Genomic DNA, 25333 nt, shown 5'->3' with positions numbered 1-25333 from the left:
TGTTTTGTCAAGATGAAAGTCAAGAGAGACATGGGGACGATGAGGAAGAAGGCGATAGATGCCCGACACCTCATCCAGTGTTTGAAGGAGCACCGCAAGTTTGGCAAAATCCACATTAGTTTGGACATGTCTTCTTTTCATCCACTGACTTTTGAGCTGAACATTAAAGTAAAGGAATTACAGCAACCTAAGGAGTTCTACAAGGCTGAGGGGGATGAAGAATTAACTAGAGAGAATGTTTTGCCTGCAACAGTCCCCGCCTCCCTCACCAGCTCTCCTCAGGCTGCAGGGGACAGTTCTGTGTGTAATGAAAGTAATGAAGCAGGAAATGCCATTGTAATCCAGGATAACAAGACGGAAGTGCAGCAAAAAACTGAAGACATTAAAATCAGTGTAGACAAAAGTGAATGTGAAGATGAGAGTGAAAGCTTAAAAAAAGACAGGGTGAAGAAAGAAAGTGATGAGTGTAAGGATGAGAATGAAGACTTGAGAGAAGACAGAGTGAAGAAAGAAAGTGATGAGAGTGAAAAGTTGAAAGAAAGTGGTGACTGGGAGGTTGAGAGTAATGAGTGGGAGACTGAGAGTGATGAGTGGGAGCCTGAGAGTAGCGAGTGGGAAGATGTGAGTGGTGAGTGGAAAGATGTGAGTAATGAGTGGGATAGTGAGAGTAATGAATAGGAGGCTGAGAGTAGCGAGTGGGAAAATGTGAGTGGTGAGTGGGAGGATATGAATAATGAGTGGGAGGATGAAAGTGAAGACGCACCCTTGGATACAAATCTGTTGGGTGATCAGAGGCGGCGAGGCACAAAGGAGAGACAGAATGCACGCCCTCCCGGTACCTCACGCTGGCATGACCTCTATCAAACCGTCAAGAGGTATGCCTGGCGTGCGTTGGTGGCCCAGGCGCTTCTGTTCACCGTGGGCGCAATACTGGAGCCTTACATCCCCGAGGTGGAGGACGTGGGCTGGGGGTACTGAGGCCTCCACACGTCACTCTACTGATTGAATGGTATGGAAACTTGGGAATGCTGTAGGATGGACTGGCTGCTGAGGATAACGAACGGAGTTTACGAATTAAGTTACGATGGGCCGAACGAGCAATACTTACAACGAACCGGCGCACCGAGTACTGAGAAACTATAGCGAAACTTACGAAGAAAACTGTACCAATTGACCAATTACCGAGAATAACAAGCTACACACAACGAACCGATGGAGCAAGTACCGTGGAACACAAGTGAAACACGACGAATCGACGGACCAAGTACCGTGAACCGAGTACCGTGAAACACGACGAACCAACGGACCGAGTAACGTGAAACACGACGAACCGACGGACCGAGTACCGTGGACCGGGTATCGTGAACCGAGTACCGTGAAACACGACGAACCAACGGACCGAGTACCGTGGACCGAGTATCGTGAATCGAGTACCGTGAAACACGACGAACCAACGGATCGACTACCGTGGACTGAGTATCGTGAACCGAATACCGTGAAACACGACGAACCGATGGACTGAGTACCGTGAAACACGACGAACCGATGGACCGAGTACCGTGAAACACGACGCACCGATGGACCGAGTACCGTGAAACACGACGAACCGATGGACCGAGTACCGTGAAACACGACGAACCGATGGAACGAGTATCGTGAAACACGACTAACCGATGGACCGAGTACCGTGAAACACGACGAACCGATGGACCGAATACCGTGAAAAACGACGAACTGACGGACCAAGTATCGTGAAACACAACGAACCGATGGACCGAGTACCGTGAAACACTAGTGAAAACCGACGAACCGAGAGCCGAGGATAACTAGCGCAACTTACGAGCAAGTACCGAGTCAGCAACGGTTCATCTACAAGGCACCTACCCAAGTAACGAATAAACAACGGAACTAGGATGAAAACTGAACCGATGGACTGAGTACAGGGGTAGCGAGCGTTGATACCAGGACCGGAGGGGACGCACACGACGGGGAGACCTTGATAACTAGATGAGGAAGTGCGCTTTTAACACCACTGAGAGGGTGAACAGCAGAAATAATGCGAGGAACTGTGAGGAATAGGCTCGTATTTTGAAATGCTTTGCTCTCTCACCACGACAATTTTCAAAGGCTAAAGAGATAATTAGCTGGCTTCTGAAGAATGTTTCTCGAGTTAATAATATAGAAAACTTGTTAATCTGTCACTAGGACATTAAAAAACACGCTTAAAAACTCATCTAGAGCCTTTTGAGTGTAGTGGAGAAGTGGAAAGAAGTGTTTAAGAATATGGGCCATGCACGTGTGGTGTTAGTCAGCAGAAGAGAAGACCAGAAACCGATTAAAAGAGCCTGGAGCAAACCAGTTGAGGGAAGAAGATCGAAGGGGAGATAGAATGAGATGTGAGGATGGAATTGCTCAAGAACTGCAGAGGAATGGAGACACAGAAGAAAATGTAAGGAACAGAAACAACTGGAGGGGACGCGAACATGGTACCAATCCCTGATTCGCGGGAAACCCCGGAACAGGAAAACAACGCAGTCAAGCGGAAAAGGAAGCATTTTTTTTTTTTTCGAAACTGGAAGGAGTAAAGATTGATGTGGTGGACTAACTGGTTCTGACAATACCGGGAGGGCGCCGTGCTGTCTCTCTGCCTCGCATTACCGGAACAGACTAGAACTGACGTTACCGGAGAGAGAGAGAGAGAGAGAGAGAGAGAGAGAGAGAGAGAGAGAGAGAGAGAGAGAGAGAATAATAAATGATATAATTTCATCAGTATATGGACACAATTATCATTATTATTATTATTATTATTATTATTATTATTATTATTATTATTATTGTTATTATTATTATTATCATTACTATTATTATTATTATTGTGAATGAAGTAACAAAAATTTTCATCCATTATTTCTGTTTGAACTGACTCATTACAGTAAACAAATGTAATGAATATATTGATGAGCAATAAATATAAACAACTGTAAACCCAACACTTTTATTTCTCTGTTTGAGAGAGAGAGAGAGAGAGAGAGAGAGAGAGAGAGAGAGAGAGAGAGAGAGAGAGAGAGAGAGAGAGAGAGAGAGGAGGCAGCAGAACTAGAAAAATCCAAGCGACGAAGGGAAACGCTGGTTAAAGGATGGCTAAAGAAAATAGATTACTTCATGATTGTCTACTAGATTAACTGAAACTTGACTCTGACTTCATGGATTCTGCAATTTCCTTAAGTTCTTTCCGGAAGCAACTCCTGAGAGCCCTTTTAAGGAGCAATTAACAAGAGTACCCTGACGACATCACAGATACACCCCCTTGGGACGAGACTGGCTGGCGTGTGCGGACCTTGTTTATTGATATCAGGTCTCGGAACCGTATTTTGAAACGCATCTACGCCGCATCCCACTACTTTCATTTCTACGTTATCACCAAGACAAACCTGGCTAATTAACTCTGTGGTCTTTGAAAGTAGTCGTAATGAAAAAAAATAAAGAGTGTGACAGTACGCGTTTTGGTCACGCTGGGGCGCCACGCTCGTTGACCCATCCTGTTCTTGCTTAAGTGGACGAATGAATATACCTTGTAATGTATAAAGATGGTTTCATTTCTTTTAGAAGGCAACTAACTATTAAGTACCCTTCTCTTTAGTAATGAACATTCAAAACCCTTTAATTAAAAAGACCATAACTCTAGCTGTCTGAATAGTGATATGCAAGCTGATTAAAGACTTATTTTTCATGAAAGGGAGTCTGAGAAAAGGCTACAGAATATATATGAGGGGAAAAACAAGAGCCACTTAATTGACACTCTTTGAAAGTTTGTATAGAGTTAGTATTTATTTTTTTCTTGCTTGTTCCCTGAAGCTTCTCTCGATTACTTGGCAGTGAGGCATTCACTTCACCAATAGAATGTCTGGTATATTTTCTTTGTATATATGTCAGGGAGACTACCCAAGAGAACAAAAAGGAATAAAAAAAAACTTGCTATCAGTGTCGCTTCTCCCCTTCCCCCCCCAAAAAAAAAATAAATAAAAAAATAAATAAAAAATAAAGAACCAGGAGCTGAACTGGGAGAGTCACTCAATATAGTTTTTGAGGTGTCTTGATATTCCTATTTTGAAACCATTTAAGTCGTAGGCATTTTGGAGGTCGCTAATCGTTTGGTCTTCCTTAGAGATAACTTGTAATAGATACGTTTTTCTTACTTTACTTATTTGTTTTCTATGTACAAGTGGTTCTGGTTATGAGCAACAAAGATTCTAAGAAAAGCGCTGCCAGAGATGCCAGTCCCCAAAAAGAAATTGTCCAAAACGAATATCCAGAATTACGAGAAGTGTCTTAAGTTGATACTGAAGGACCAAGGTGGGGTACTGTTTGCTTTGCTTCCTGTGCGAGTGACATGTTTTATGACCACAATATTCTTTCTGTTTCGTCAGGGATCGAGGCTGGAATGAGGTAATGTAATCACTACTTATACGATAGACTTATATTATAACTACAGGGACCACCACGTGTTGATTTGATGACTTCCTGCAGCTTCCCTTATTTACTTACATTCTTATGTTAGCTTAAGTTGCAGTCACGGGAGCTGAAAGTTGCATCATCTTACTTTGGCAACCTAACCGCGTGAAACCTCGACACATTTCTGAATGGGGATGACAGGTGAAAATAGGCACGTGTGTTTTATACAGGGATTGTCACGTGTAAGCCTGATGGATTCTTGCAGTTTCCCTTTTTTTTTTTATTTTTATGTTCTTATGCTTTTATTAGAACATGAAATAAAGGTGAAATAATAGGTTCAAGCTTGATAAGGTTGAATTTAAAAATACATAAGAAAGAGACGGTTCTCAAATAGAATGATAGATGAATGAAATAGACCCAGTATTAAAGCTGTCAGTGCCGAGTCAATAGGGAGCCTTTAAAAGAACACTAGACGAAGTTATGGATGGGGATGACAGGTGGAAAGAGGTAGGTGTGCTTTGTACTGGGATTGCCACGTGCAGGCCTGATGGCTTCTTGCACCAACCCTTACTTCACTATGTTCTCATGCCCTTATAGAAATACAAAATACAATATAAGTGAGTTTAGCATGTTGCTGTACTTCTATGAGAGCATGTGTTGTTGTGACACTTTAAATCCATCAACTAGAATCAATCAATGTTTTCAATGTTGCCATATTTGTCCAAGGTATTATTTATATAACCAGCAATTCACCATCATATGCTGAACGTACACTCGTTATGTGGATAACTTTTCAGTATCCTGTACTTCCTCACGACTGAACGCTTCTGCAGCAATTCAATTAGCACTTACTCAAATTGCTCACTTGACGGATCCTCACAAGTTTCGCTTTTCACTTAACAAACTAATTTTGTGAAGTACATTACGTGCATTAAAAGCTCTCTCCTCCAGTTACCTCCACCCTTATCTAATATATTGCTGTGGTCTCCTGATGGCTAAGCAAACATAAACACGCTCTTTGGTATGATTCACCACCGTTGTCTCAAATATTTTCTCGTTTGCAAGGGTTAAAATTTGTCTATTCTCAATGTTTGCCTTTCTTTTCCTTCCTTTCCCTCTTTCGTTTTTACTCATCCACCGTTTTGTCAAGTATTTTTCTCATTTGCAAGGCTTAAAATTTGGCTGAACTCAATGTGTGTGTTTATCTTCCTTTCTTATTCTTTTGTTTTTTGTATCTTGCGTGACTTTATACTACACACTGTTGCTTTTAAAACACTAGTAAGGGCCAACAGGTCTGCTGATAACTTATCCTGTCCTGATTATCAAGAATTTTGTATAAGTTCCCTGTTTTGTATTCAGCACATACTTTTTTTTTTTTTTATAATCTTTCGGTTTCTTCCTGTCTCTCTTTCGCATCTAACTTTATTAACTTTAAACTTTTTATATCTTATCTTATCCTGATTATTGAGGATTGTAAGTCTCTATCATTGTTTTCTTCCTGGTACATCCTTTCCTCATACAATCTCAGTCTCCTCCTGTCTCTCCTTTACATCTAACTTAATTAAGCTTGAACCCATTATTTCTTGTCCTATCCTGATTACTGACACTAAAGGTTTTGTTTAAGCTCTTTGTTCTCATCGTAGTAAATCCATTCTTCCTAACACACCCCTTCTTCTTACTCTACCAGTTTATTCCTATATCTCTTTTACATCTATTTCTTGTCCAATTATATTTACTGCATCTGAGGACTATATATAAGTTCTCCGCTCTACTCCTAGTACATCCTTTCGTCTTACTCTCTCAGACCGCCTGCAATTCACTTCCCGGCAATTCCCAGCCCGCCTCCTCCACGCCACTGGCAGAGAGAGTGCTGGATGAAAGTTGTGTTTATTTAGAGTTCGTCAGCTTAGCTTCCCTTGATGCCTTTTTATCTCCTCCCTCTGTGATGAGTAATCGAGTCCGTAATTATGACCTTTGATGCTGTGAAGTCATGTCCATTTCATTCAATCAAAATATACCTCTCTCTCTCTCTCTCTCTCTCTCTCTCTCTCTCTCTCTCTCTCTCTCTCTCTGTAATGCATCCGTTATTCAATTTTTTCCCTCTGTAATGCACTCGTTATTCAATTTTCCTTTTTTTTTTCACTTACATTCGTCTCTCTCTCTCTCTCTCTCTCTCTCTCTCTCTCTCTCTCTCTCTCTCTCTCTCTCTCTCTCTCTCTCTGTAATGCATCCGTCATTAACATTTCTTTTCCATTTTCTTTCTTCCCGTTCGTCCTTCACTCTCCTTTCTCCTCTCTCCCATCACTGTCTTCTTCCCGCCTCTCACTAATGCCTTCCCGTCCGTCCCTCCTTTTAGCCTTCTCTTCCTTGTTCCTCTAATTCGTCTTCTTTCTACGGAAGCCTTTCAAGTTTGTGTTTTTGTCTTCTTTTCTCTTGTCTAAAACATTCTTTTATTTTCCTATACTATCTACTCTCTTTTTCGTGTTTTTTCTTTCCCTTTACTCTTTATCTTTCTTGTTTTTTTTTCTCTCTCTCCTTGCCTTGTTATTCTTCTTCATCCCTTCGTTTTTTTTCATTTCTCTTTCTTTCCTTATCTTCCTTCGTTCTTTCACTATTTCCTTTGTTTCTCTTTCTTTCCTTATTCTCTCACTCCCTCACTTTCTCCTTCCTTCCTATCTCTTCCTTACTTTCTTCTCTGCATCTCTCTTTTCTCGCCTTTCCTCCCTATCTTTCCTATTCCTCCTTTACCTTTCCTTGCATCTCTTTTCTTCCTTACCCTCTTCCTCCATTCCTTCTTGTATCCCTCCTTCCTTCCTCTTCCTTACTTTACAACATCGCTCTTCTCCTTTCCTATCCTCCCTCTTTTACTCTTCCTCTTTCACTTCCTTCAGTGACTTACACTTTCGTCCTCTCCTCTCAGTTCTCTCTTACAGAATGACCCTTTCTTCCTCTCCCTCTCACAGACTAACCCACTTTTGCTCCCCCTCTGTTATTCTCCCTCTCTTATTCACTTCCCTCTCACAGACTGACCCGATAGAGGAAGTCGTTGTCGGTGTCTCGGTCGAGGAGTGAGAGGCGCAGGAGGGAGAGCGAGGCGAGGTCCTGCAACTCCTCCTCGCTGGTCTCGTTGACTGCGGCCTCCCACACGTGGTGCTCCAGGCGAGGCCGGTTGTCGTTCAGATCCGTCACACGAACCACCACCGTCCCTGTGCCTGGTGGGGGAGACAGAGGAGTGGTGAGGGGGTGTGGAGAGTAAGGGAAGGGAATGGTAAGGGAAATAGAGACGTTGCCAGGGTGAGTGGTGAAGAAGGGGAGGAATAGTAATGTTGGAATGAAGGGAGAAATGTTTAATGGTGATGGTGGTGGTGGTGGTGGTGGTGGTTGTGGTGATAGGGGTGGAGAGAAGAAAGGATGATGAGATGGTAAGGCTGTGGAAGAACATTATAAGAAAATAGGGAAAGTTGCAAGAAACTATCAGGCCTACACGTGGCAGTCTCTATATGAAACGTACATAACAACTTTTTTCCACCTATCATCCATAAATTTGTCTAATCTTCTTTTAAGGCTCCGTAATGACTCAGCACTAACATCCTGATAACTTAGTCTATTCCATTCATCTACCACTCTATTAGAGAACACATTCCTCCCTATTTCCTTCTTGAACCTAAAAATTTCAAGCTTGAACCCGTTATTTCTTGTTTTAGAAAGGGGAGAGAGAGAGAGAGAGAGAGAGAGAGAGAGAGAGAGAGAGAGAGAGAGAGAGAGAGAGAGAAAAAAAAATGTGGAAGTAGGAGTGTGGAGGGAGAAAATGTGGAATGGTGTTGAAAGATGGTAGTGAGTGGAGAGGAAATTGTGTTGGAAGGAGAGTGTACAGAGAGGAATGTGGAGTGGTGGTGGTGGTGGGTGGATAGAACGAGATAAACTGTGTCATGAAAGTGAAGGAAGGGTGGTGAGGGAGTAGTGTGGAAAAGTGGAGGAAGAGTGTTATAGAAATGTGGTTAGGAGATGAGGCGAGGTAGGGATGTGGAAGAGAGGGAGATGAGGTGTGGCAGGCATGTGCAGAGAGGGATGGTGTTGTGGTAAGGGTGTTGTGGAGAAAGAGTGGGGAAAGTGTGGTAGTGATGCGGAGAGCCATGTGATAAGGTGTGGCAGGAATGTGGGGAGAGAAGTGTGTGATAATGGTGGTGGTGGTGGTAGTAGTGGTGGTGGTGGCGATAGTTATAAGATGAAGATGAAATAGAATAACATAAAGAAAAAGAAAAAAAAAAAGATTATTCATCAGATCTACGTATTAAGACTTGAAGCACCTGACAATAAAACGATAACGAACAAAAAATGAATAAAGATGTACAGTAATTTCTTATGCATGCAAGAGGTCGGTCAAAGGCAAAAGAAAAAAAAGAACAAAGGAAAAGACCCGCTATTAATACGTATCCAAAAATTAGTTAATCAGAGATGAGAGACATAGTTAACTTGCTTCCCACTTGAAGAAAAAAAAAGTCAAATAGATAAAATAACTAGAAATGAACGCCAATTTAGTTCCAGAGATGTCCTAACACTCCTCTCTTAAAGGAGCTAAAGTCATCGAAAGGAGGAAAACAAACAGGCGGAGAGTCCCAGAGAGCATCAGTGATAGGGATGAAAGAGTAAAAATACTGATTAACTCTTTCACTAGTAAGGTGGACGGCATATGAATGAGAGTAAATAGAAAGTCTTATACAGCCAAACCACGGGAAGGGGAAAATATGGAGATAGCAAGTTCAGAGGGGGAAATAACTATATAAATAACAGAAGATAGCAAGAGGGGGAACCAAGGCAGTCAGTTAAAGGAGACTTGAGGAGACGAAAAACGTTTATATCTGATGGGGGAGACGTAGAATAAATAACATAAGGAGAGAGGTGATATGGTGGAAAAATGATCAGTATTTTAAATCCTAATGTAAGAAAATTGATATTGGAAAAGAAGACAAACTAAAACGAATCGGGAAGTGCATCAGACTAGACAGGGAGACGTGGAATAAATAAAACAAGGATGACAAAAATGGCAAATTCATCAGCAGTCGAGACAAGAGATAACACTAAGATAAGGAAAAAGAAGAGGAAAATAAGATGAAACAAAATAAAGAATAGCTGTTCAAGAAATGGAGAATGAAGAGAATAAGAAGAGATGAAACGCTGGAAATAACATTAGCACTGAAAATATTATCAACTGAAAATAACCCAAAGTAAAGAACGTTGATAACAAGATAAAGGAGAAAGGAGACAGAATAAAATAGACCAGGAAAAATATTCTATCTATTACGGAGAAGTAGAATAAGGAGGAAAAAAAAAAGTAAAGGAGGAGAAGATAAGAAATATAGCAACATGACTTTATATAGAAAACAAACACGAAATGAAGAAAATGTAAACTAAATCAGGAACAAAAGTAATATCTGACTTGTTTAGACGGCTGGCCTATTTACACGTCTGTCTGTCTGTCTGTTTGTCAGTCTGTGTGTGTGTGTGTGTGTGTGTGTGTGTTTGTGTGTGTGTGTGTGTGTGTGTCTGTGTGTCCGTCTGTGTGTCTGTCTGTTTTACCTGTCCATCTGTCTGTCTTTATGTCTGTGTGTCTGTGTGTCTGCCTGTTTGTCTACTTGTCTGTCTGTCTGTCTGTCTGTTTATCTATCAGTCTGTGTCTATCTGTCTGACTGACTGACTGACTCAACCTGTTTATCTATCTACCTGGCTGTCCGTTTGTCCATCTATCGCTCTGTCCGTGTCTGTCTGTCTCTTTGTCTGTCTGTCTGTTTATTTGTTTTCTCTGTCTGTTCATCTATCTGTCTGTCTATCAGTGTGTCTGTCTATCTGTGTGCCTGCCTGTCTACTTGCTATCAGAATCACGCCACAAGGAAGCAGGTGGCGGGAATAAAGGCAATACTATTGAGCGCCGAATGGTCAAGGAATAGAATAACAAAACTCAGGCAGGGAAGCTCGCGAGGTGGTGAGCGACTGAATAGCAAGTGAGAGAGAGAGAGAGAGAGAGAGAGAGAGAGAGAGAGAGAGAGAGAGAGAGAGAGAGAGAGAGAGAGAGAGAGAGAGAGAGAGAGAGAGAGAGAGGTAGTCTGGCACTATCGTATTTTTGTCTAATGTATCTAATGAAACCCTGCTCTGTGTGCCCTATTTGGGTTGGTAGTTTACACCCAATACCTAAGAACAGGACCAAGTGGGAGGGGGATACGAACGTAAATCACACGACCAATGCTGAACTGAAATGGTGATGGTGATGATAGTGGTGGTGGTGGTGGTGATGTGGTGTGAGAGTAGAGAGGGAAGGGAAAGCATCTCTCGTTATTTTGCATCGTTATTTCCATAATTACTGCTCTTCTGTTTTTGCTAATTGCTTGCTTCCTCCCCTCTTTCCTCTCCAATGGCCTCACTACACATTCCTCTCTACGTACTCGCACCTCTTATGCTGTCCATCTCAGTAAGGCAAGAGTTTACCAGTGCCTTCTTCACTCTTTCATCCCTTTCACTGGTAAACTCTAGAGCTTTCTACTGTTTCGGATCCTCGTGTCCGTTTAACATTCTTTTTTTTTTTTGTTGTCAGGGAGGAAAGCAAATTATTATTATTTATTTATTTTTTTACCAGGATGGCTTCCTTCACTAACAAAAAAGTATGATGATCAGCCTGGGAAGGAATGTAAAGGTACGGTAACTTAACATAAGCTATGGAAGGTGAAAGAAGAAGGGACAAACAAACTTGAAGGAGGAAGTGACGTAGGGAGTACTCTGGAGTGGCATGGAAAAATAGAGTTGTGAATGAAAGGAATAAACTGAGTAATGGCTTGTTAGTGGCGAACCAATAGAGAATTTTAAAAGAAGATTACACACATTCATGGATGGGGGTGATAGGTGGAAGCTGGTAGGCATATTTCATATAGGGAATGACATGTGTAGGCCTAATGGCTTTTGCACCCTTCCTTATTTTCTTACATATTTTTCTAACACGTGGTTGAAACAGTTCTGTGGCTTTAAGTCAACTACTTTCACTTAAATCCGAAATGAGTCGTACATTTTGCAGCACAAGTGAGGCTCTGGGCGTGAGACATTGCTGCTTATTTCGTATTCCTTCCAAATTCTCTCAGGCGCGCGCGCGCGCGCGCGCGCGCGTGTGTGTGTGTGTGTGTGTGTGTGTGTGTGGACATTACCGAAGCCCCTTGTTGCTCCTGCTGTTCCCGTTTCTCTGCATATATCTTCAGATCCTTCACCCTTTCAAGCTTCTCTCTCTCTCTCTCTCTCTCTCTCTCTCTCTCTCTCTCTCTCTCTCTCTCTCTCTCTCTCTCTCTCTCAAAATACCCAACAACCTATGGTCCTTCATCTGTTCCCCTCTTCCTCTCTCCTTGCTCTGATCTCAAACACCCAACTACTTCTTCAAAATTTCAGATGCCTCGCGGTCTACTCCTCATCCCTTCATCTCTCCATCTCCCGGAGCTTCATTCTTTCCTAATTTCATCTTTGCTGCGCCTCTTCCTGCCTCACATTTCTCCCTCTAATCCTTGCCTTACTCCCTCTTCTCTCGACCACACACTCACACACACACACACACACACATACACATACACACACACACACACACACGTCTTTTCCGTCCTTTCTCTCACCGTCATCCTCTCCACTCTAAAATTTACTACGTTCCTCTGCCTCGTCTTTTACTCTAACTTCCACAGAGCTCTCACTGTGACGCTCCAACCCCCCCCCTTCTCTCTCTCTCTCTCTCTCTCTCTCTCTCTCTCTCTCTCTCTCTCTCTCTCCCTCCAAATCCCAACCATCTGTGCTCTCTCTCTCCTAATTATCTCCTCACATGTTGCTGTTCCCACCTCCCCACCTCCTCTTCCTCCTCTTCTTCCTTGCCTTCGTCTGCTCCCTCTTAGCACTAACGTCTCCTAATCTTCTACTACCACCACCACCACCACCATCACCTCCACCACCACCACCACCACCACTACCACTACCATCACCGACACCCTCTTTCCCCTAATGACAAATCCACAAAGCGGCTCCCTGTCCTACTGTACTCACCTACCTACCTACTTCTCCCCTGCCTCCCCTGCCTCCATCTCTTGCCCTCGTTTATCTCTTATGAGCCCATCTCGCTGTGTCCTCCCAAGTCCCTCGCTAGCAAAAATCATCAGGAACAGGAGGGGAGATCTTGTTGGTACTGTCAAAGAACACTGAACCCGGTGAGTGAGTCTGCTTATCACCACTGGATCGACGGAGCCCCAAGCATCAACATGGTTAGAAAGGAAAGGATACTATGCAATCTTTAAGGCTGCAAAGTGAGTGCTTCTGAAACACACGAGATATCTGATTCAGAGGGCCATCTGTTGGTGGGTGTGGAAAGTGACTGGCTGTGGAAAGTAAATGGAAATGGAAGGCGGAATGACAATTTATGGCAATTTGTGGTGCGGGAGGAAGGAACCAACTCAGCGCTTTTTGAAATGTGACTAAGAATCTTGAGTAAAGAGGAGTGTTTAATTCGTTTTTTGGGAAATCGGCTTTTGTAAATATGAATAAGAATTTGCCTGATAACATTTGTAAATGGATAAAAGAAACTGAGTTACAAAAAAAAAAAAAACGTAGTTCATGAAAAGGGCAGCAATAGTAAGGAAAAGACTCTCGGCATTACAAAATAGATTTAAAACAAATTATTGGAGATTGATAGTCATTCATTTAGTTAAGTTTGTAAAGTCAAGGCAATGTACCGCGGCTCTCATTTCCGTGCCACAAGAATGAAGAACATAAGAAAATAAGAGTGTACACTGCAAGTCTACCTCTCTCCACCAATCAACCCTATCTAATATTTTCAATCTCCTTTATGACTCTCCTGTACGATGCAAGTCTACTTCTCTCCACTAATCATCTCAATCTAATCTTTTCAATCTCCTTTATGACTCGTTACTAACAACCTGAGTACTGAGGCTGCTTCATTCATTAAGTTCCTGTACGATGCGGGTCTACTTCTCTCCACCAATCATCCACATCTAATCTTTTTAAATCTCCTTTATGACTCGGCACTAACAACCTGAGTACCACTACCACTACCATCTACTACTGTACTTTAGAATCAGTTTCTTCGTATCTACTCGTATTTCTTAAATCTAACCGTCTCAATGTTTTAAGGGGATACGATGATAGTAATGAGGTTACTGTATTAGAGGTCCTTGAGTTAAAGTGGCATTTAATGGGTCGTCTTTTATCTGATTAGTATATAGTTAGCATTTATTATATTTTATTTATTTATTTATCTGTTTATTTATTTAAGCCTCAGAGCATCTAGTACCCTTTACACCTCCCTACGAGATGACTCTAGTGAGGGAGATGGCTTGGTGAGGGAGAAGAGCAGGTTATTTCGGGGGCCAAATTGGATTCTGAATTATAACTGACCTATGTGTTATATTTTCTCTGTATGTGTCTGTGTATCTGTCTGTCTGTCCGTTTGTCTGTAATCGTTATCATCTAACTGGATTTGCAGAAAAATATACAAACTCATATAAACTAAAAATGCATGAATCGACGAACAAATGAAGCGATAAATAAATGAACAGATAGGAAGATAGACAGATAGATGCCTACATGAATAAATGAATGAATGCATGAATGAATGAATAAATAAATAAATAAACAGATAAATAAATATACATCCGAAGTGAGTAAACAAATAAGTAAGTAAATAAATAAATAAATAAACGCACAAATATACTTTTTTTTTCCCCTTCACCTATTCACATTTGAATAAAAAGTTTACATTCGTATAAAACTTTGAAATTTTCCTCCCTAATACCTTCGCGTGGCCTTGGTGTTCCCTAATCGCGCCTCTTAATCCCGTCATTTGTGTGGTAACAGCGAGGTGCACGCGTCATCAGAGGCACTAAGCTGTTTATAATAATGAAATGAACGACTTTTCCCTTTGCCTCCACCACTCTGCCAGGATTAACATGAGGATAAGATACACTCACAACATTTCGGAGCTTCCTTACTCGCAAATGTTGATACGAGTGGCAATAGTATGCAGGAAATACAAGTACTGGAGGCTGCTGATCCTTGACGAGGTTATATAGAGACATAAAAACACAAAGTAAGGAAAGCTGCAAGAAGCCATCGGGCGAGGAGTGTGTGAGATGAGAAAAAGGGTACTGGAGATGGATCTAACCGGCAGGAGAAAGAGAAGAGTGAAAAAAAAAGACATGTTTGCAATGGCTGTGACTGAGGTAGTGTGGGAGTGTCAAGAGGATAGACGAAGAATGTGTAGGGAGGAGGATGCTGCAGATGGATCTACCCGGCAGGAGAGAGAGACAGAGGAAGACTGAAGTGAAAGTTTATGGCTGCAGTGAAAGAAGACATGATTGTATTGTGTGTGACTGAGGAAGATGACCGAGCGTGTTGGAGAGGTTAATTAGTTGTGGTGACCTCTTTCCAGAGCAGCCAAGAGGAAAAAAAGAATATTACCTACAGTACTAAATGGGTTACGAGAAGCCAGACACAGCTGACCCACCACCAACAGACATTTACACCGTGCCTGCATCTACAATACATTATACCACTACTACATTATGGCCCACATAAAAAAAAAAAAAAAACCGCTCTGCGTTTTTCCGGTTCATAATGCAAAAATCTTGTTAATTTGTCACTACAATCGTAAAAAACACCCTCAAAAACTCGTGCAACTTCAAGTAAAGCCTTTTGAACGTATTAGAGGCGCGGCGCAGAAGTGTTTCAGAATATGATCCTACGTCACAACCGCACGAGGCATCATTTAAAGGAGGAGGTAGAGGAGAAGGAAAAAGTCTGGGAAAAGAAACAAAGACGAAGAAAAGAAAGGGAGAGGAGGCAATGGTGAGAAAAAACTGAGTATAAAGAAAAAAAAACTTAAGAGCAATGGAGCGTGAGGAGGAGAGGAGGAGGAGACAGAGGACAAAGGAACAAAGAAATGGAGAAATAAAAGGAAACGCAGCTTGTTGCTTTATAACACTCTTGCTTACTTGTTAGGACGTTACGGAGCTTTACTTTTTAGCAGGAAGCCAAGCAAGTAAAAAAAAAAAGGAAAGAAAAATATCCCCAACGTATACCTTTCCTTGTTACACACCGGAAAGAAAAAAATAAATAAATAAACAGACATGATTAAACTGAGAGTGCACTGTAAAACAAAGACTTCCCAATTATCTGGAGCTTCAGAAAGTCAGACAGATTTATGTACGAGGATGAAAGATGGAAGCAGGCAGGTACACTATTTACAGGGACTGCCACTTGTAGGCCAGAAGAATTTTTGCATGTTTCAATAATTTCTTACGTTCTTTTGTTCTTATATCCACCTGTAAAAGGAAAAAAAATAAAAAATAAAAGGCTTCTACGCGCACTTTCTTCCCGCGCACAGCCAATAAGAAGGAAAATCCATCAACATTATCAATCTCAGAGCTCAATGTAAGACAAATGCCTTTCCCAGTTATCTGCACTCAGGAAGGGAGCTTTAAAAGATTAGACAAATTTATGAGTGAAAATAAAAGTGGAAAAAAGGTAGGCATATTTTATAAAGGGACTGCCACGTGTAGGTCTGATGATCCTTGCAACTTCCCTTGTTTTCTTACGTTCTTATTTCACCAAAAGAAAAAAAAAAAAAAAGAGAGAGAGAGAAAAAAAAGCTCCCACACCCACGTCTTTTCCTCTTAAAACCCCCAGCAAGATAAAAGCCTCCATCACCATCACCAGTTAGCGAGTTCAGTGTAAAACAAAGGCCTCCCCCCAGTCAACCGCACTCCTTTCTGTCGGCTGTGGGGGAGTAAGAGAGCGCTGTGGCTGGGAAGGTCAAGCCAATACCACGCCACGCTGCCCTGGACCGCCTTGGCCTCTTGAATTGGCTGGGATACACACTCTGGTCTGATTCCTTTCAGTTGCACTTTCTAGTTTTGCTTCAGTGGTTATGGAAGCATGAGAGGTTAAATTTAAATGAAGAGGAAAAAAGTAGGGGGATTACGTTGGGAATATAAAAGAAAATAATAGTTTTGGTAATTTTGCTTCAATGATCACTGAAATATGACAACTCAAATATGAAACGATGAAGTAGAAGCAGTACAAAGCTTATGTAGCGAAGAGAGAGTTGATTATAATAGTTTATTTAACGAATAAAGAAGTGTTTATATAAAATTTTCCAGCTTTCGTAATTTCAAATCCATTAACACTAAAATACGGAAGCCTGTTTAAGATGACGAGCTGAAGGTTCAGTGAAGGGGGGAAAGGTGTAGTAATTATGCAGTGAATACATTAATGTTTATACAAAATTTCCATTGTTTCCAAGATTTTGTTTGAGCGAATACTAAAACGTGGAAGCCTCTTTATAATGGCAAGGTGAAGTTCCAGTAAAGGAAGAAACAGTATAAGTTTGTATTTTATATTAGTTACTGATGATGTACTTACCTTGTTAAGATTTTGAATGCTTTAAATGTTATACTGCCAATGACACTGAACACTTAAAAAAAATAAATAAATAAATAAAAATAAAATAAATAAATAAAATAAACAAATAAAAAAAAGGCGTTAACGACCCAATTAGAGAAAGATCTGGTTTCATTTGGAGACTATTTTTTCACCATTTAGGAGGAAGAGGAGGAGGAAGAGGAGGAGGAGGAGGAGGAGGAGGGAGAAAAAGGGAGAAGAAAATAAAAAAAATATGAAGTAATGCAACAAAAAGGAGGCAATGGAAAAGAGAGAGAAAAGTAAAACAAATATAACAGAGAGAGAGAGAGAGAGAGAGAGAGAGAGAGAGAGAGAGAGAGAGAGAGAGAGAGAGAGAGAGAGAGAGAGAGAGAGAGAGAGAGAGACCGAAAGCAGGAGACGGAGACAGAACAAAGGAACAGAGAAAGAGAAAAATAAAATGCAACACAAAACACGTTGCTTTATAATGCATTTGCTTCCTTCATACGATGTTACTGCTCATTACTGCTGGAAGGAGGAGGAGGAGGAGGAGGAGGAGGAGGAAGAGGAGGAGGAAGCAGAACACAAATGAAGAACAAACTGAAGCAGCTCTTTAGGTTTTAACGAGGTTGATTGTGGGGAATAGAGGAGAAGGAGGAAGAGGACGAAGAAGAGGAGGAGGAGCAGGAGCCAGAGGAGGGGGGGGCAAGGAAAAGCAGCTATCAGGACAGGTAAAAAGTATCCTTTGTCACGTTTTCGAGGGGAAATGATGCCGCCAAGAAAGGGAATATACTTTCAGTGAGCGCTCTTTCCACGCCAGCAGATGAGAGAGAGGCGAGGAGAGGAGAGAAGGAGAGGAGAGAAGGACAGAAGGAGAATGGAAGGGAGGGAGGGAATGGGAATGGCAGGAACGGTAAACGAGGAAAGAGAAGGAGGGAGGTAGTAAAATAAAGCAAGAAGAAAGAGGAAACAAGAGAAGGAAAGAGGCAAAACTGGTGAGTAATGGATGAAGGAGAAGAAAGAGAAAAGGAGGAGGTAAGGGCACGGTAGGCAGACAGAGAGGGAGAGAGAGAGAGAGAGAGAAGGAGAGAGAAAGAGAGAGAGAGAGGGGAGGGATGAAAGGAGGGAGGCGAAACAAACGAGAGCAACAAAGAGGACATGGAAAAAAACGAGAAGAAAAATGAGAAGCAAAGGAAGGGAAAAGGAAGGCGAAAGAAAGCAGCACTACTTTCTTTCTTTCCTTCCTTCGTTCATTCAAACACTTTATGCTATGTACCACACACACCACCACTGCCACCACCACCACCACCACTGCCACCTCCATGTACACTATCGACATCTACAATACAAGCACAGGATTAACAAACTAACAGGCATTTCTACCTATCTTCTACCGTTATTTCCATGGTTACTGCTCCTCTGAACTTGGTAGCTATGTGTCTTCCCCTTCCCGTATGTGGCCTCGCTGTACAAGACTCTCTACTTACTTTCGTCCCTATTTTCTCCACCTTTGGAATGTAAGAGTCAACTGCAACGTATCTTCAGTTTTTCACTCGTTCTTTCAGTTGGAGGTCTCTTCCTGATTCTATATTTCCTTCAGCCTACGACTTAAATTATTACAGAAAAGGATTATGAAGGCACCTCAAAAGAATAAACTGGTCTTTCCTTTCGGGCTGTTTTTATCCTATTTCTTTTCTTCTTTCGCCTATAGTCGGTCTCCCTAATACATAAAAAAAGGATATTTTCACAAACCATCCACGGACGAAAATAGACTTACAATACAATTTTCTTCTCTCTGTCCCTGAAAATTCTTTATGGTTTTTCTGTGTGTTATGATATTGATCCTTTTTTTCTACCGGCTACAGCTGCAGAGAGAGAGAGAGAGAGAGAGAGAGAGAGAGAGAGAGAGAGAGAGAGAGAGAGAGAGAGAGAGAGAGAGAGAGAGAGAGAGAGAGAGAGAGAGAGAGAGAGAGAGAGAGAGAGAGAGAGTTAGCTAAGGACAGTGCAATCAGACGTCCTAGAAAAGATCTAAAAATGTCTCAATGTTTTTTTTTTTCTTTCGTAAACAATACCATCACCATCACCACCACCACCACCACCACCACCACCACCACTATCAGTACCAATACCATTGAAAACATATTACCATCCTCATCCGTTATTAACACACACACACTCACACACACACACACACACACACACACACACACACCACCATACATACAAATACTCATTCGACGTTATGAAAAGACACGAATATCCTTACCTTTTTCTTTTTTCTTTCCTTTCTTTCTTTTTTTCAAGTCCTCTACACAAAACTAAGCGTGACATGACCACATAAGCTCTCCAATAAATGTGTGTGTGTGTGTGTGTGTGTGTGTGTGTGTGTGTGTGTGTATGTTTCTTGCATTGTGTTTATTTTTTTAAGGACTATGGCTGTTTAATTAATGTGTATTTATCATCTATATGCATCAAAAAGTGTTGTATTCTTTTTTATAAGCGTGTGTATTGAAACTATAGTAAATAAACTAACTATCTATCTATCTATCTATTTGTGTATGTATATATGTTTGCAAGTAGAAACAAGTCAAAATGTCCTTACCTGTCATCTTCTCCCCACTCCTCCCATTCCTTCCTGCTCCCCTTTACATCTCCAACTCACTCTACAGGTATTACCTTCAGCAAGGACAGCAATACGTGGAAGTCTCTATTGTACTGTCCCGAGGCATTAGTGCGCCCTCTTGTATAGTGTTCAGTAATCCATTGTTCCCTCTCTCTTATCCTTCCCTTTCTTTCTCGCCCCTCAGCTCATCCCTCTCCTGAGCCACGCCTTTCTCGTTACAAAATTTTCACTTGCTTCTGTTTTCCCTTTGAGTTATTCTTATTCTTACGTCTGTGGAGGTTTGTTGCTTGAAATATATGACTGTCAAGTGTATAGGCTTGATGGCTTTGTGTGTGTGTGTGTGTGTGTGTGTGTGTGTGTGTGTGTGTGTGTGTGTGTGTGTGTGTGTGTGTGTGTGTGTGTATGATGTATGAGTTTTATGTGTCATGGTTAAGAAATTATTGTTTTTTCCTCTATTTTTTATTATTATTATTATTTTTTTTTCAATGATAGCTTGTAATCAGAAAAAAACGTGGTTGTGTTGCCTATTCTTCGTGGTCCTTTATTATTATTATTATTATTATTATTATTATTATTATTATTATCATTATTATTATTATTATTATTATTATCATTATTATTATTATCATTATTATTATTAATATTATTATTATTATTATTATTATTATTATTATTATTATTATTATTATTATTATTATTATTATTATTATGCTTTGTTTAATCCAAACTATCATGTAATTATCTTGTTTTCGATTGTATGAAAAGGAATTTGTGTGATGACTATACTATAAAGCTGCCACTACTACTACTACTACCTACTACTACTACTACTACTACTACTACTACTACTACTACTAGTAATACTTATACTACTACTACTACCACCACGACGACAACAACAACAACAGCAACAACTACTACTACTACTATTACTACTACTACTACCACTACTACTATCACCACCACTACCACGACCACCACAACTACTACTGCTATTACTACTACTATCTAAATGACCTCGCTTCAACTCCCCAAATCATTCCTATTCACGCTTGATGGGTATTTAATATAATCAGCAGTACCTTCAAAAGAGATATAAATAGATAGCCATGAATATAGCACACACACACACACACACACACACACACACACACACACACACACACACACACACACTCCATATATCCCCAGTGACATTCCTACAATCATATTTCTGGTCAGTGAAGCCCACCTCTCTCTCTCTCTCTCTCTCTCTCTCTCTCTCTCTCTCTCTCTCCTCTCTCTCTCTCTCTCCTCTCTCTCTCCATAACCTCTTTGCATATAAAAAACACTTTCATATTTCTACTCTCTCTCTCTCTCTCTCTCTCTCTCTCTCTCTCTCTCTCTCTCTCTCTCTCTCTCTCTCTCTCTCTTTCTGTAACCTCTCTGCATGTAAAACCCACATTCATATTTCCACTCACTGACCCTTTTTCCTGTCTCTCTCTCTCTCTCTCTCTCTCTCTCTCTCTCCTCTCCTCTCTCTCTCTCCTCTCTCTCTCTCTCTCTCTCTCTCTCTCTCTCTCTCTCTCTCTCTCTCTCTCTGTCTATCTATCTATCTATCTATCTATCTATCTGTCTATTTATCTGTCTATCTATCTATATCTACATGTCTATATATTCTGTCTGTGTCTATCTATTATCTTTATCTATTTATCTATCTCGTCTGTATCTGTGTCTGTCTATTAATGTGTCTATCTGTCTGTCTATGTATGTATGTATGTATGCATCTATCTGTCTGCCTGTCTATTTATCTATCTATCTATCTATCTATCTATCTACCTTTCTATCCATCTATGTATCCGTCACATTCCCTTCCTTATTTACACATCATCAGAACACAACCTCACTTTCACATCAAGCACAAAAACACACAAACAGCCACCCAACCAGCTAGACAAGCCACTCAATACACTCACCCTTCAGGCCTCCCCCGTCAGCAGCCACCACTTGCAGACGGTAGCGCGGCGCTCTTTCCCTGTCCAGGCAGCAGCGGGCGGTCGTTAGTACACCCGTTGCCTCGTCCACGGCAAAGAGCGCCTGACCGGAGCTCTCCTCTATCACATTCTTCTCGATGAAATACCTCACTTTGGCGTTCCGCGTCTTGGGATCGTCCAGGTCAGTAGCGAAGACCTGGGCCACTTGTAAACCTGGAGAAGGTCAAGGAGAAGGAAGGAAAGGTGAAATTAAGGGTAGGGTGGAAAGTTTAGGTGTAGAAATATAAATGGAAGGTGAGAAGTTTACCTGTAGAGGGTCAGAGAGAGGAAGGAGATGATAAGTTAAGGTAGGCAGGAAAGTTTACGTGTAGGGAAGACAAGTTAAAGGTGAGATATTTGTAAAGTTTGTCGTTTTTTTGGGGTGAAGAAATGCGAGTAAAATTGTTTCTTTATTTTCTATTTCTATATTTTTGTCAGGGTTATGGTAGATGCATGAGAATGGTGATGTATGGAGAGACAGAGAGAGAGAGAGAGAGAGAGAGAGAGAGAGAGAGAGAGAGAGAGAGAGAGAGAGAGAGAGAGAGAGAGAGAGAGAGAGAGAGAGAGAGGAGCATCTGCCCCGTGCGTGGTGGTGGTGGTGGTGGTGGTGGTGATGCTGGTGGTGGTACCTTTGCTTCTCTAGTCCAGCCCCGGAACACGAATGACCTGTAAAAGTGAACACGAGAGGGGGAGGGAATACTACGAGCGAGGGAGCGCTGGGCGACAGCTGGCGAGGGGCGGGCGTGTGTGCCTTGCTGCTGGGACTGTCAGTGTGCCTCTCTTAGCCACTACAAATAACACTCTTCTCACTTAACTCTGTTACAGATTTTTTTTTATTCATTGTTTTCTTACGAATTACATTCTGAAATATAAAATAAAGTGATGATTATTAGTGGTTTATTAATCCTACCTAGAGAGAGAGAGAGAGAGAGAGAGAGAGAGAGAGAGAGAGAGAGAGAGAGAGAGAGAGAGAGAGAGAGAGAGAGGAGCGTGTGAACAGGAGATAAAGGTGCTGGGACCATGACAGTCTTCCTGTTTGTCACTACAAATAACACAATTGTTACTCGACTTGTTTCTGCTCCACCCACACCCACACACCTACACACACACACCCACACACACACACACACACGTATATATATATATATATATATATATATATATATATATATATATATATATATATATATATATATATATATATATATATATATATATATATATATATATATATATATATATATATATATATATATATATATATATATATATATATATATATATATATATATATATATATATATATATATATATTTTTTTTTTTACGAAATATTACCGGGTATATATAGTCAGTTACTGATAATCACTGCTGACAAGTAATTCCTATAATTCCTAGAGGAAGAGCAGCGTGTGAGCCGGAGACAAGTGTTTGTTAGCCACTGAAAGTAACGCGGTTGTCTTAACGAATTATTACCCTGTATATAAAGCCAATTGCTGATAATCACTGCTGACAAAATAATCTTGGAGAGAGAGAGAGAGAGAGAGAGAGAGAGAGAGAGAGAGAGAGAGAGAGAGAGAGAGAGAGAGAGAGAGAGAGAGAGAGAGAGAGAGAGAGAGAGATGTTTGTGAGCCGGAGGTGAAACAGTGAAGTGAACAGATTCCTCACAGGTCTGTAACGGTCACCAAAATCCATGACATGGTGACACGAACGAGGCAGGAAGTGGAGGGAGGCAGAGGTGTTCTATTATTAGTTTTGATGCTGTACTTTGTAATCTCAGTAATAGGTGTAGATGTCTATCAACTGTGTAATAATTAAAATCCTGCGAAAATAAACGAATCTGAATTTAAATTTGAATTCTGGATAAGGGAAGAGAGAGGCATGTGAACTGGAGATAATTCAGTATTAGCTTACATAAGCTTGTATATACGTAGTTGGACGTCTCTCGTGGAGCAGTAATGAATACCTGGCAACAAGGCATCACCTCACGTCACACACACACCTCGCCTCACCTCCGGCCGCCACAAAGCCCCGGCCTGAGACTCAACCAACCAACACACCACACTACTCGCTATTAGAACCACACACAATTCCACCAGCCTGGACTGTATATACTTGGCAGTACATCAGTCAAGGCTACAGTGCGTTCTAGTTTCTTACACTTCGCCAAAACTTGAGGAGAAAGAGGAGGGGACGGGAAAATTTATGTAAGATAAAGAGCGAGGAACTGATTGATCTAATTTAAGAATATAAGAACTCAAGAAAATAAGAAAACTGCAAGATGATTCAAACTTACACGTTGGGGTCCCGATGTGAAACAATTGGATTTTGGCGCCGCAAGAACTCCATGGAACATCGCATAATACAATATCAGTATTGAAAAATGTTAATGCGGGTAGGAGGAACAAGGATCAGTTGCACAAGAGGGAGAATAAGAAAAAAAATAAAATATATATTCTGATGGACTAACATCGCCTCCGAAAATATTAACAATTCAATGATGAAAATAGTCTCGAAAATAATAAACACTGAAAAGTAAAAATTGCAATGAAAATGAAAATTCTCAGTTTATGAACAAGAGAGAGAGAGAGAGAGAGAGAGAGAGAGAGAGAGAGAGAGAGAGAGAGAGAGAGAGAGAGAGAGAGAGAGAGAGAGAGAGAGAGAGGAAGAGAAAGAATTTGTGCTCCTACTCTATATATTATGACATGGTGAATAAGAGAAGGGAGATAAACATGAAGGGAGGATGAAAGAGGGATGGCCAAAGAGATTATACATAAAGAAAACAAGAGAACAATAGTGGCTTCCTAGAACTCTTGTTATTTAGGCAGGTTACGAGGAGATGATGCCTTGTAAACCTGCAGGGGGGAGATGAGAGAGGAGAGGAGAGGGGAGGAAAGAAAGTACTGAAACGCCCTGCATTCGTAGATGTGGGAGGAAGGAAGATTAAGTACAAGAGAGGGAGACACGTGCAGAAGATAGCAACAGTCATAATTAGATTATTAGGACGAGATAAAAATATATACTAGTGTGCTTAACAGATAGGAATAAACACTGCACTCGTGAAGAAACAGCGAGGGTGAGATGGGTGACAAGTTGAGAACCGTGGAAGAGTAGATAGTGACAAAATGAGAAGAAATAGGTTTAGTAGAGAATTAAGGGAGAGGAAAGGGAGATGAAAGGGTTATCTTAATTATGTGCTACAAATATATGGATAAACACTACATTTAAAGACGAGGTAAAGATGTGTGTTGTGACTTTGTGAGAGTAAACATATTTAGTAATCAAAAGAGAAGAAAGTCAAGAGTAAATAGATGTCTTTAATTATGTGCTAGAAATATAAGGATAAAGGCTACACTCATGCAAGAGACAAATATACAAGTAGTGACTAAATGAAGTAAGATATAATTAGAAGTATTAAGCAACAGAAAAAGAAGACAAATATTCAACTCCGCAGACATGCTGGCGCCACCAACCCTCAGGTGAGGTACCGCCCGGCGAGGCTTGTGTTGAAGCTTCATAATTTCGTTTTCGTTTTGCGTAAATGTCAATGACTCGGGTTATGAGAATACGAAGCAACCGTTGGTGGGTGGAAACTCGCCATACGACCCAGAATATTACCCTTAAAATTATGTGATTAAAAAAAGAGAAGAAACACAACATCTAAGAATCATACCGAGACGCAGAGATTATGTGATTAAAAAAGACGCAGAAATTATGTGATTAAAAAGACGCAGAAATTATGTGATTAAAAAAAGAGAAGAAACACAACATCTAAGAATCATACCGAGACCCAGAGACTGAATA

The 25333-nt window shown here is 41.0% G+C and overlaps 2 protein-coding genes across 2 annotated transcripts in view; both read right to left on the bottom strand.

Annotated features, from left to right (window-relative positions):
- The window catches only part of LOC135107506 (putative neural-cadherin 2), a 97053-nt gene that overhangs the window by 66793 nt on the left and 4927 nt on the right, over window positions 1–25333 (bottom strand). The window contains exons 2-4 of the mRNA XM_064017458.1: window positions 25314–25326; window positions 21475–21705; window positions 7483–7664 (exon numbers count right to left, since the gene is read on the bottom strand). Coding sequence (XP_063873528.1) covers window positions 7483–7664; window positions 21475–21705; window positions 25314–25326 — 426 coding nt within the window. The remainder of the gene's footprint in view (window positions 1–7482; window positions 7665–21474; window positions 21706–25313; window positions 25327–25333) is intronic.
- Window positions 21569–25333, bottom strand: part of LOC135115224 (putative neural-cadherin 2) — a 111466-nt gene continuing 107701 nt past the window's right edge. Inside the window, exon 8 of the mRNA XM_064031768.1 lies at window positions 21569–21705. The gene's annotated coding sequence lies outside the window, so the exon portion shown is untranslated. The remainder of the gene's footprint in view (window positions 21706–25333) is intronic.

Source organism: Scylla paramamosain, chromosome 2, assembly GCF_035594125.1.
Source record: "Scylla paramamosain isolate STU-SP2022 chromosome 2, ASM3559412v1, whole genome shotgun sequence".
Classification (NCBI taxonomy): domain Eukaryota; kingdom Metazoa; phylum Arthropoda; class Malacostraca; order Decapoda; family Portunidae; genus Scylla; species Scylla paramamosain.
The sequence above is the reverse complement of the archived record's forward strand: the minus strand, read 5'-3'. Positions and strand labels throughout refer to the sequence as shown.